Source organism: Neoarius graeffei, chromosome 7 (assembly GCF_027579695.1).
Source record: "Neoarius graeffei isolate fNeoGra1 chromosome 7, fNeoGra1.pri, whole genome shotgun sequence".
NCBI lineage: Eukaryota > Metazoa > Chordata > Actinopteri > Siluriformes > Ariidae > Neoarius > Neoarius graeffei.
Genome location: NC_083575.1, coordinates 86,568,084 through 86,580,564, shown reverse-complemented (window position 1 = coordinate 86,580,564; position 12,481 = coordinate 86,568,084). Strand labels below are relative to the sequence as shown.

At 42.9% G+C, this 12,481-nt stretch overlaps 1 protein-coding gene across 2 annotated transcripts in view; it reads right to left on the bottom strand.

Annotated features, from left to right (window-relative positions):
- Positions 1–12,481, bottom strand: part of tmem184c (transmembrane protein 184C) — a 33,930-nt gene that overhangs the window by 12,482 nt on the left and 8,967 nt on the right. For both annotated transcript variants that reach the window (XM_060926545.1, XM_060926546.1), the window contains 3 exons: positions 7,268–7,473; positions 2,370–2,444; positions 2,110–2,203 (listed from right to left, as the gene is read on the bottom strand). In XM_060926545.1, coding sequence (XP_060782528.1) covers positions 2,110–2,203; positions 2,370–2,444; positions 7,268–7,473 — 375 coding nt within the window. The remainder of the gene's footprint in view (positions 1–2,109; positions 2,204–2,369; positions 2,445–7,267; positions 7,474–12,481) is intronic.

The following is a 12,481-nucleotide window of genomic DNA, read 5'->3' as shown; positions in this document are numbered from 1 at the left end:
GATCTACCCTCCTTCGTGGAAGCGTACACACATTTTATCATTTCTTTGCTTACATTTAATTCTTGCGATATGTATTCACCGACGTTCTGTCCACTTAACAAATCCACTCGATGAAACGATTTGCGATCTCCGCATGAAATGCTGACATAACGATCAGAACTGACTGAAGCCATTTTGCCATCACGCTGGTGAATTCGATAAGCAACTTCCCAATGGTAATTGCCAGTATCCCAGTCGGAAATTTACAACGAACAGCGTTTACAACATGTTATTCCCCAGTGTTACAAGGGGCGTTCAATAAGTAATGCCCCTGACCCACTTCCCATAGCAGTAGAGCAACGAAACTTGGCACAGTTATTAGTCTTTCTCTACATAGGAACCACCCAGAGTTATGCATTTCTCCCATCGTTTGATGCAGCTCTGGAGACCGTTTTTGTAGAACACCCCAGGTTGGTCCTCCAACCATGACATGACTTCAGAAATCAAGGCTGCATCATCTGGGAAACGCTTTCCTTTCAAAAACAACTTCATGGCTGGGAAGAGGTGAAAGTCAGAGGGTGCAAGGTCTGGAGAGTAGGGAGGATGGGGGAGGATTTCATAGCCACACTCCCGTGCTTCTGATCTGGCGACAAGCGAGTTGTGGACCGGAGCGTTGTCCTGCAGGAGGAGGATACCTTTGCTGATCTTGCCCCGCCTCTTGATTTTGATAGCTTCTCTTAATTTCCTTAAAAGTGAAGCATAATAGGCTCCTGTAATTGTGGTACCCTTTGCCAGGAAATCTGTCATCACTACTCCATCCTGGTCCCAGAAGACTGTGAGCATGACCTTGCCAGCGGAGGGCTGCACCCTTGCCTTCTTTGGAGGTGGTGCTTCCACTGCATTGACTGGGCTTTGGTCTCTGGATCATCGTGATGGACCCAGGTTTCATCCTGTGTAATCAGTCTTTTGAAAAACTTTGACTCATCTTCTTGGCACATCTCCAAATTCATCCTCGAGCACTCGACGCATTCTCGCTTCTGGAAAGGTGTGAGCAACCTGGGAATCCATCTGGCAGACACCTTATGCATATGCAAATGGTCATGAATGATAGTTTCCACAGACCCTGTACTAATCTTTACCTCTTGGGCTATTTGGCGAATAGTAATGCGCCGATCTTCCAAAATGGCAGCCTCAACTTGACGGACAGATGCCTCATCAATGGCAGAAGGGGGGCGACCAGGTCTGGGAGCTGTTTCCACAGACTTCCGGCCATGTTTGAATTCACGATGCCAGCATTTTACAAGGTCATATGATGGGGCATTATCACCATAAGTTTCTTTCATTTCATCAAAAGTCTCCTGTGGTGTACGTCCTTTCAAATACAAAAACCGGATCACTGCGCGACACTCAACAGGCTCCATTTCACACCTGACTCAGTTCAAACACGTGTAAATCAGAAACCACAATTAGTTCAGAGCTGTAATTTGCCACATAACCCATAGAGATATAAATCATTGCACATGCAAAATTTCAGCTGGAAGTGGGTCAGGGGCATTACTTATTGAACGCCCCTCGTAACTGGGAAAGGCTTTTTTTCCGATACCGACCTTGACCCTTTGCAAGTCATCTGCGGTTAGATTGTTGCACACTGTGACCATGGTAGGATATGTACCGAACGCAAATGTATACTCGTATTACCAGTGGGAATTTTCCCACCGAATGCAGTAGATCTATTAGTACTGGGTATATAATGCTGTTACAAGGAAGCTATTACGTTGTCAAAAAATATCATTAATCTACTAATTGCAAGTTTCGGCGGTTCAAATAAAAATAAAAGTACACATAGACTTTCTATTTTTTCAGCGGTAGTTTTTATCTCACGTCGGCAGATCCGTGAACCTAAAAATAAAAAATGAGTGGCTTTATTTTGATGTAAATTTACTCTGGTTCATAGTGGTGTAATTACAACCTCCATAATCACTCAAGACCTAGAAATGGGATAATAAATACACACACGATGAAAAGATTTATTGCTGTATTGATTTACGTCTTCATTCGGAGGTTAAATCTGGAGCAACTGTGTTCTCTGTATTTCATAACGCACACAATGATGAATGACGAGGTACATACGAGCTGGGAGAGATTATTCACGATGACTAAGTAGGTCCAGGCATTTTTGGAGCTGAAGTTGCCTTCGTCGTAAACGTTGCAAAGCTCACAGATCCTGGAGATGCAATAAACAAAAAACAAGCATGCTAATAGTTCATCATGAGGTTTTTTTTTTATTACTTGTTAACTAGATTTGATTCAAATCTCCTGAAGAAGTGAAATGACGACTCTGCTAAAGAGTTATACTTTCCTACTGGAAGAAGAGTATCTGAGACACTCACAATGCGATGATTGTGGTGACGGGTCTCACTACAGTGTACTGCAGAACCCCCAGCTTACATCTCAGCAACAGAACCCTGCACACAAACATTAAAAACACATCAGCCTGTGCATGACCTACATACTGTACAATATTTAAAAAAAAAAAAAAGTTACCAAAAAAAAGCCCCCTCAAATATAATATTTAAATAATATTGGCTGGCGTCGAGTGGTATATCAGATACACTACCGTTCAAAAGTTTGGGGTCACTTTGAAATGTCCTTATTTTTGAAAGAAAAGCACTGTTCTTTTCAATGAAGATCACTTTAAACTAGTGCTGTCAAAAATGTCGCGTTATTAACGCGTTAACTTGACTCAATTTTAACGGCGATAATTTTTTTATCGCGAGATTAACGCTCTGTGACATGATGCCACGCCCCACACAGCCAGAGTCCTCTGCCCTCCCCCGAAGAGCCACGGTGCTCGGCTTAGGTTTTGTTTTCCCATCGGCGGCTCCAGCCCCACTTTGCAGTGGCTGTGACAAGACGCGTTATGCTCTGCAATAAACATTGGTACAACCAGTAGTGTTCGAACTATGCCGATATTTTCGGGGGGTCCCTTTTTTTCCCTGGGGGGGGGGCTTGCGCTTGTCTCAGAGCGCGGCCCTCCATCGCGCGCTCACTTCGGATATGCAAATGCTTCCTGTTACACACGATTGCTATGTCAATAAACATCATTTTGCCAATATTTTAGAGACCCCCCAACATTTCCCAAATCATGTTTTCAAGGGATCTCGGATCCCCCGAGTACCCCCGTAGTTCCAACGGTGAGCAAGCCCATTCACTTTTTTATGCTGATAAGAGAATTACAATGGTTTTTCATGTGACAAAAATGTGCGATTAAATTGCGATTAATCGCGAGTTAACTATGACAGTCGCGACATTAATCGCGATTAAATATTTTAATCGCTTGACAGCACTACTTTAAACTAATCAGAAATCCACTCTATACATTGCTAATGTGGTAAATGACTATTCTAGCTGCAAATGTCTGGTTTTTAGGTGTATAGAGGCCCATTTCCAGCAACTCTCACTCCAGTGTTCTAATGGTACAATGTGTTTGCTCATTGCCTCAGAAGGCTAATGGATGATTAGAAAACCCTTGTACAATCATGTTAGCACAGCTGAAAACCAGCGATGGGAATAACGGCGTTAGAAATAAACGGCGTTACTTTTTTTAGTAACGAGTAATCTAACTAATTACTTTTTACATCGTTATAACGCCGTTCCCGTTACTTACAATAAAATACTATGCGTTACTTTATTAAAGCTGTTCTCATCTGGCACGCTGCTCGTTCAGCCTTTCTTTACTCTGCTTTCGTGTGGGGCGGGGAGACGCGAGACAACGGCACAGTAAGCCAATCAGAGTAGATTTGGACAACATGCATAGGTAGGCCACGCCTACTGCACTACTGCGCGCTCTTTCAATCGGAAGACACAGCGATGGCGAGCGGTCAGCCCAACACTGCGCTTTCACATTGGAAATACAGCCATTTACTTTTCATTACTTGAAATAAAAGGCAAAAATGTGTACGTGCAATGCACATTATGTCGAGGAACAAAGCGTTTGTCCTCGTCAGTGGCCAGTAATTAGTAACAATTTTAATAACTACAAAAATATATTAAATTTGATAGATGTCTTCTCACATTGTCCCACAAAAATATTAATATAGTGTAGATAATGTTACTGATTGGTTCTGTTAAGTGTCCATTTCAGTCATTAAACACATTTAACATTCACTTTTATTATGATTACACTAATTGATTTTTTTTTTTTTTTGGGGGGGGGGTAACAAAATGTAACAGAATAATTACTTTCCCTGGTGATTAGTTACTTTAATGACAAAGTAACTCCGTTACTAACTCAGTTACTTTTTGGGAAAAGTAACTAGTAACTATAACTAATTACTTTTTGAGAGTAACGTGCCCAACACTGCTGAAAACAGTTGAGCTCTTTAGAGAAGCTATAAAACTGATCTTCCTTTGAGCAGATTGAGTTTCTGGAGCATCACATTTGTGGGGTCGATTAAATGCTCAAAATGGCCAGAAAAATGTCTCGACTATATTTTCTATTCATTTTACAACTTATGGTGGGAAATAAAAAAGTGTGACTTTTCATGGAAAACACAAAATTGTCTGGGTGACCCCAAACTTTTGAACGGTAGTGTATATTGATTGATTCCGAACAGTAAAGAAAAAAAAAAAATGCAGTAATCAAAACATCATCATGAACAAACACAATAGCGTAGCCACAAGGCAATAACATACAGTAATGTTCGGAAAGGATTAGGAAGTAGTAAATAACTTATCAAACCCTAACCCTCTATCCCACCGCTAATCAGACGTCACTTTCCGTCATGATAAAAATATATATAAAAGAAAACAAAAAGAGAACATACCAACATGGTATATCTACCAAATCATATATACAGATACCTATGTTATACATATATACACACATGCAATACATATATACAGTACATGCATATATACATACGTACACATACACTCGTATATGGGTCCGTCTCAGAAACTGGGTCCTGTGGGGGTCCCGCACTAAATATACTCACAGTCAATAAACTATACGGTTTTGAATGGTGATGTTGGTTTTAATTTGAAATAAAATGATGAAAGAAATAATACAGAAAAAACTAAATCTTTGATGTGAATACTCTATTCAGAATTTGGCAAAAATTCTGCAAATTTGTGGAAAAATGGCGGCTTGATCTGGGACATGATAAATGGTTGACTACATTGCATTCCCTTAAAAAGGTTGTAGTCCACTGAAAAGTCTACAGTTATCACTAATTGTATTTTAAGTTGGAACTTTATCCACCTAAGGATTGGTGCGCTCACAGAATAATCATAACCGTAATAAAACATCATGCAAAATATTTGATCGCCGTTGTAACTCCGTTTTCCGCAAACCAATACGATCATGATTTGATCTAAACAGAAAGCCTCAGGGTCAAGGTCACTCCCTCACCAAAAGTAGGAACTTAAAATCACTACGCCGTATAAAAATTAAGTTATAAATCTACAATTTTGTTTTTTAAAACGAAAGCTGAAAGTTAGGTATAGAATATGTTTCTTACAGAATATGTTACGATGGTAGCTGGTCTTGTATGAATTTCTGAGCTATAAAATGAGTTGTGGTCTATTTTTTACCGTAGCGTGTTATTTGTGTGCGGGGAAGGACACATTAACAATTTGCGTGTGTAGAATGGAATTTTCCACTCCAACAGTTAGAAGTTGATCGTGCTTCCATTTGCGGTCTCTCTGTTACGCGGGTGATCTGTTCGGACGTTATCACTGAAAAGGTGAGTTTTGGCAGTTTTATTTTGTTTTAGTCTTGCACTATAAGGCAATAGAATGTTTCTTTTTCATCTCACTTTCATATTTCGTAGCGTTTGCGTATTTTTGGCCAATATTTTGCAACCATGGTCAATTTAGATCGAACTTTTGATAGAACCTACGGCCAGTCATTTGACCTGGCAGCCAAAATTCTCTCTCAACCTTCTGTACTTAATGAAGCAAACCTGGCGGCCATGTTTGTTCACAAACCATCACAGTCACTTTGCTAGCGTGGAAGTTTTACATCTCCGATTTGTCGCTTTTCCAGCTTTTCAACGTCCGTTGATCTGTTTTTCTCTTGTATACGTGTGTGAAGAATATATAATGAAGTTCTGGTAGCCTTTCAGGTGTTCAGCGCGTCTTTAGTTTCAGTTTATTTATTTAGTGCTTAATCTGAGCACTGGATTAACCTCGTCTTCGGTCTTTTCCGGCTGACAAAGAAACGATTGTGCGCATGTGCAGCAGAAAAGTCGGGTCATTGGATCTTCACATGTGACATTGTGTTGTCTTGACAACGTGCACTATTGTAACAATATTGCATGCTCATTCTCCAATGGGAAGAGTGGTGTAATACATGGAGGATAAGCGATATGATAATATGGCATGCCATCAATAAACCAGCTAGAAGGGAACAAAATGCATGTTTTTATTCCATGGAAAAAGTGGCCCGGATGTATAATAATTAAATAATATTGGCTGGCTTGGGGTGGGATATCAGATATAGTCCATTCAGCTAGCATGATACTGAAGGAGTTGAAGACGAGTAGCTGAATGGAATATATATATCTGATATACCATGAAAAAAAAGCCAGCCGATATTATTATTATTATACATACACATTCCTTTCAGGTGTTCAACGCGTCTTTTTCTTTCAAAATTCTCTCAAAATCTTCTGTATTTAACAAAGCAAACCTGGCGGCCATGTTTGTTTACAAATTGTCCCAGTCGCTCGCTAGCGCGGAAGTTTTACGTCTCCGACGTGTGATGTCCTGTTGTCTTGACAACCATGCAATATCGTAAACCATATTCAACGCTCATTCTCCATTAAGTAGAGTGACGTAATACACGTAGGATAAGCGATATGCTAACAATATTGCATGCTATCAAACCAAATGAATGAAACCTGCCAGAAGGGAATAGAACATGTTTTTATTCCATCGAAAAAGTGTCCTGTATGGATAATAATTCCTGATATTTCACTCCGATGACGTCACTCCCAGTGTTTTCCTGCTGACTAGATGCGCTCTGTCAAAATAGGGAACTGGTTCAAAATTAAAATTCTTTTGATTAACTTGCGTTTTTTTTTCTCCCCTTCATGGATGTGTCTATATGTTCACCGCTCAAAGATAAACGTCATATCTTCGTGCAACTGTGTAATATTTTCTATACATTATCTCTTACCTACAACACTTCAGGATTTCGCTTGATCACATGACCATGACAAGTATGTCGGCTTTACCTGAGCAGGAACTCTATTTTAAAAAACAAAAAAACACAAACACTCACTCTCCCATGGGCCAGGGCGGGAAGCAGCAGAGCGGCGGCAGGTGTTTCTGCTGTTCCTGCACCTCCAGTATCTGCACCAGGTTGGGATACTGCTTCCCCAGGTAGTTCAGCAGGAAGATCATGAAATTGTAAATGACGTAAGCTTCGTAGCACTCTCTACACGTATCCACGTAGATAGCGATGTTTGGGTACTTCAGCGCAATCCACTACAGCCAGACAGAGAAACGTGGTCAGGTTAATACCATGATGTGACGAAGAATACACTGTTACAGCAAAGTCATCAATGATGCGATGGTGTGGTGCCAAGAAGAGTGACTTTTCCTCAATTAAAGTTGATTATTTTCCTCTAACAGCATGTCCTTGTGTGTTTTATTCCTTTCATCCCACAGCAATTTGCTGCACGACATTTTTATTGTTTAAAGAAGAACTGAAGGCAATTTATCATCAAAATTCTCTCATTTTATTAAATATGGGAATGCATTTCTGACAGCTATTTTGTCGCTGCTATAAGTTACGAGTGTTTGAAATATGCTCTGTAATCTATCAGTCCATACGTCAAAGCGATGGCTGTAAACGAGATTCGTCGAGACCTGTGCGAGACGTCGTAGGACGGAAGTAAAACGTACAGCGGAAATCAAATGCCACTTTTCCACTACAAACGCGGCTGAGCCGTGCCGTGCTGAGTTGGGCTGAGTCGAGCTGAGCGGGGCTGTTGGAGTTGCATTTCGACTACAACCGCGCTGAACCGTGCTGGCTGGAAGTGGGTGGACACATTGGGTGGAGTTAGCGAAAGTGGGTGGACGTCACGTGATGTCGTTAAGCGGCGCAAACAGTGACATCAGTGATCTTTTAAGCGGTAGTCTCACGACCCGGATAGTAAACAATAAACATGGAGGACATGGAGTCGTTAGTGTTGCTGGTCTTGGTGCTGTGGCTTGCTGTCACCGACAACGCCAACAGATACTGGCAAGAGCGTATAGATGAGGCGAGGCGCATAAGGCTTCAGAAATTCTCGTAATTCGTAATTATTCTTCTTCCGGGTTTGCGGCGTTTACAGATCCCAGCGTGCTCGCGGGGCGTGTGTGGGCATGTGAGGACACTCCTCCTCACCAATCAGTGCACAGGGGAGTGTCTGCTCACGCCCCCAGCCTCACTCGGCTCGGTTTGGCTCGCTTCAGCCCCACTCCAAAACGGTGCGAGTTTTAGGGGCTAAGCAGGGCTGAAGCGAGCTGAGTCGTGCTGTTTTTTGGTAGTCGAAATGCGAGCCGTGTCAGGCTGAAGTGAGCTGAAGCGAGCTGAAGTGAGCTGAAAAAGGGTAGTGGAAAAGGGCCAAAAGTGACCGACATCTACCAACGTTCCCCGTGTCCGAAATCGCTCACTCGTTCACTACTATGCAGTGGATATCAACATCAATTTCACTCGGGAGGACGTCAGCGGGAATAATCTAGCCTTCCAGGATTGCGATGTACACATTAGATAAGACAGAAGCCTTAGCATCGAGGTCTACCGGAAGCCCACACACACAGATCAGTACCTACTCTTCGACTCACACCATCCACTGGAACACAAATTGGGGGTCATTAGGACCTTGCAACACAGGGCTCAGAACATTCCGACAACGGTTGAGGGAAAATCACATCAGAACCGCGGGCATCCCAACTGGGCTTTCTTCAAGAGCAGAAAAAGGAACATAACGGACAAGGAAGATAACAGGAACAAACGCAAGAACATTGTCATTCCCGGTCTATCTGAGAAACTCAGGAGGATCTTCTACAAACACAACATTCCGGTACATTTCAGACCCAGCAACACCCTGAAGCAGAAACTGGTCCACCCTAAGGACAGAATACCCAGACACAAACAGGACAATGTAGTGTATGGAATTCAGTGCAGTGAGGAATGCACGGACTCGTATGCTGGGGAACAAAACAACCGCTTCACAGGTGTATGGCTCAACACAGGAGAGCCAGTTCCTCAGGCCAGGACTCTGCTGTCTATCTTCATCTTAACAACAAAGGACTCATTTCAGGATTGCAACATACGCATTTTAGCCAGAGAGGATCGTTGGTATGAGCGAGGATATCTGTGAAGATACTCAGTCGTCCAGGTACATAGTAATCTGTGGTTGGTAGAAGAGAGCAACTGGACTTGCTTGAAAAGTCTTGAAGACGTTGAAGAAGTCCAGTTGCTCTCTTCTACCAACCACAGATTACTATGTACCTGGACGACTGAGTATCTTCACAGATATGTTTCTACGCACTTTGGGATGAGTTCCCTTCGACTGGTGCGGGAGTATGAGACGACTTCCAGAAAACTGGCAGACATCTTAGCCAGAAAGGATCGTTCATTTTTGTCAACCTGGAACGACCATCACTGAACAGAGGTGGGTGTCTATGACATCTATCAGCCACCTACAATGCAGCCATCAGCATTCTGATTCGGATTCCATGGTGGTCCATGAGAGGATAAATACTTGATACTCCCTATTAGACAGGCAGAACTGAGGATGCCTTTCGGACGAGAGGCGAAACGTCTTCAAGACTTTTCAAGCAAGTCAAGTTGCCCTCTTCTACCAACCACAGATTAGTATGAGCGAGGAGTTAAAGAAGCCCTTTTTGTCAACCTGGAACGGCCATCGCTGAACAGAGGTGGGGGGTCTAAGACACCATTTATCAGCCACCTACAATGCAGTCCTTGGCATACTTCCCAGACAACTGAATGCACACCAAAACCCAGCTGGTTTCAGTGACTCAGGCCCTGTCCACACGGCAACGGATTCAGGTGACTCTGATACAGTTGCTTATCATTTAGGCCTGGCGTCCACACGGCACCGGCGTTTTGGGTGCCCAAAACGCAATCTTTTTGAGAACGGGTTCCAGAGTGGAAAGATCTGGCAACGTTGCCGTTGTGAAGCCGTCTGGATGAGTAGAACGGATTTGTTTACGATGACGTCACAACCACATGACTGAGTGCTTCACGCCAGGTAGAAGTGTAACAAACTCGATGCGAGTTGTCAACAAATCCTATAACTTGGTTCATGAAACGCGCTTACAAAATATTTTCACTGTGAATATTTATTGTGTAATGGTGCAAAGTGAGAGAGAGAGAGAGATTCTGCCCTTAGGGCAGAGTCAATCCCGCCAGCAAAAATAGGGGAAAAAAAAAAAAAAAGGAGCGATCTCACCTCTTCAGATGTTGGTTTTAGTCCTACAATACATTCCTCAAAAAGGGCATAGAAGAGCAAATTAATCCATCAACGTGTAGCATTCAATTTATTCCGGACCATTAAAGATGCCGCCTTCCGCGTAGAATCATATGTCATCCTCGCCGCCATATTGGATAGGTCAAAGCGGAGAATAAAGATTCATGTGCTGCGTTTAACTGTACCAACAGGTTTACTGTCCAAACGAGATCACATGGGATTACCTTTCACAGGTGAGAAACAACAAATTAATCCATCAACGTGTAGCATTCAATTTATTCCGGACCATTAAAGACGCCGCCTTCCGCGTAGAATCATACATCATCCTCGCCGCCATATTGGATAGGTCAAAGCGGAGAATAAAGATTAGCTGCGTTTAACTGTACCAACAGGTTTGCCGTCCAAACGAGATCACATGGGATTACCTTTCACAGGTGAGACTGGAAAAATACTTTTCATTGTATTTGGTCATTATAACGTAATTTTACAAACAGGTTTTCCTGACTTTGTGGCCAATATGAAGTCTCGCGCATAACAGTTTATGCGCATGCGTCCTTACTACTTCTATTGTTCTGGTGTCTCCGAAGGGACCGTCTTACAGCGCCCCTAGAGGTGTGGCATGTGTATTGCATCGTTTTCAGCAAGCGTTGCGTTGCCATATGGACCTGATATTTTACTGATCTTTGCCCATTTGGACGCGATATATTTTTAAATAACATCTCGTTGCCGTTGTCGTGTGGATGTAGCCTCACAGGAGGACAGAGAGAACCAACAACCCATTGATCACCCCAACGACTCTCTAGGCCGTTCACACCCAGCCCCCAGTGACCCACACCAACAGGATGACTCAACGACATCTTAGGATCGCTTTTCATCCATGAGAGGATAAATACCTGATCCTCCCTATTATACCCTGTCCACACTAGGGATTTTGTACCGATACGAAACTACTTTCGTACCGCAACACCTGTCCACACTAGCAACTATACCGGTACTGTAGCGGTATAACTGTATCGGTACGAAACCCACAAATGTATGGGTTTCGTACGGGTACAGTATCGGTACTGTAGCGCTTCACTGTAGTGTGGACAGATGAAGCGGTTCTGTATCAATACAAATATAATGCGCATGCACAAAGTCACACACCTCAATCGATGTCTTCGCTGAATAAAATAGTGAAGAACGGAGATTCCTTTCTTTCTTTCTTTTTCTCTCTCTCTCTCTCTCTCTCTCTCTCTCAACTGCCTCGCGCGTTTTATACGATTCGACTGAATAAATGACCACCAGAAATACAGACTGTACATTGACAACAAAAAGCACACACACGTCGTTTCATCCGTACGGAAGCCGAGAGAGGCCCTTCATATAATCCTTTTTTTTTTAATTCACCTTGTTATCCCGAGATAACGACATAATTAATTCAGGATCTTGAGAAAACAAAACTGTTATTTCATGATCTCGAGTAAACAGCTGAGAAATGGTTCATTCAGGTGCGCCAAGAGACTTGTGATATGCTGACTTTGGGGCGATTTCTCATTCTGTATAGACGCAACTTTGGTCATTAGAATCTCATCTCATTATCTCTAGCTGCTTTATCCTGTTCTACAGGGTCGCAGGCAAGCTGGAGCCTATCCCAGCCGACTACGGGCGAAAGGCGGGGTACACCCTGGACAAGTCGCCAGGTCATCACAGGGCTGACACATAGACACAGACAACCATTCACACTCACATTCACACCTACGGTCAATTTAGAGTCACCAGTTAACCTAACCTGCATGTCTTTGGACTGTGGGGGAAACCGGAGCACCCGGAGGAAACCCACGCGGACACGGGGAGAACATGCAAACTCCACACAGAAAGGCCCTCGCCGGCCACGGGGCTCGAACCCGGACCTTCTTGCTGTGAGGCGACAGCGCTAACCACTACACCGGTCATTAGAATGTCTGGAATAATCGATCACCTAATAAGGCAATATTTTGATCAGGGGTTGACACAGGGAGAGATTGCATCAA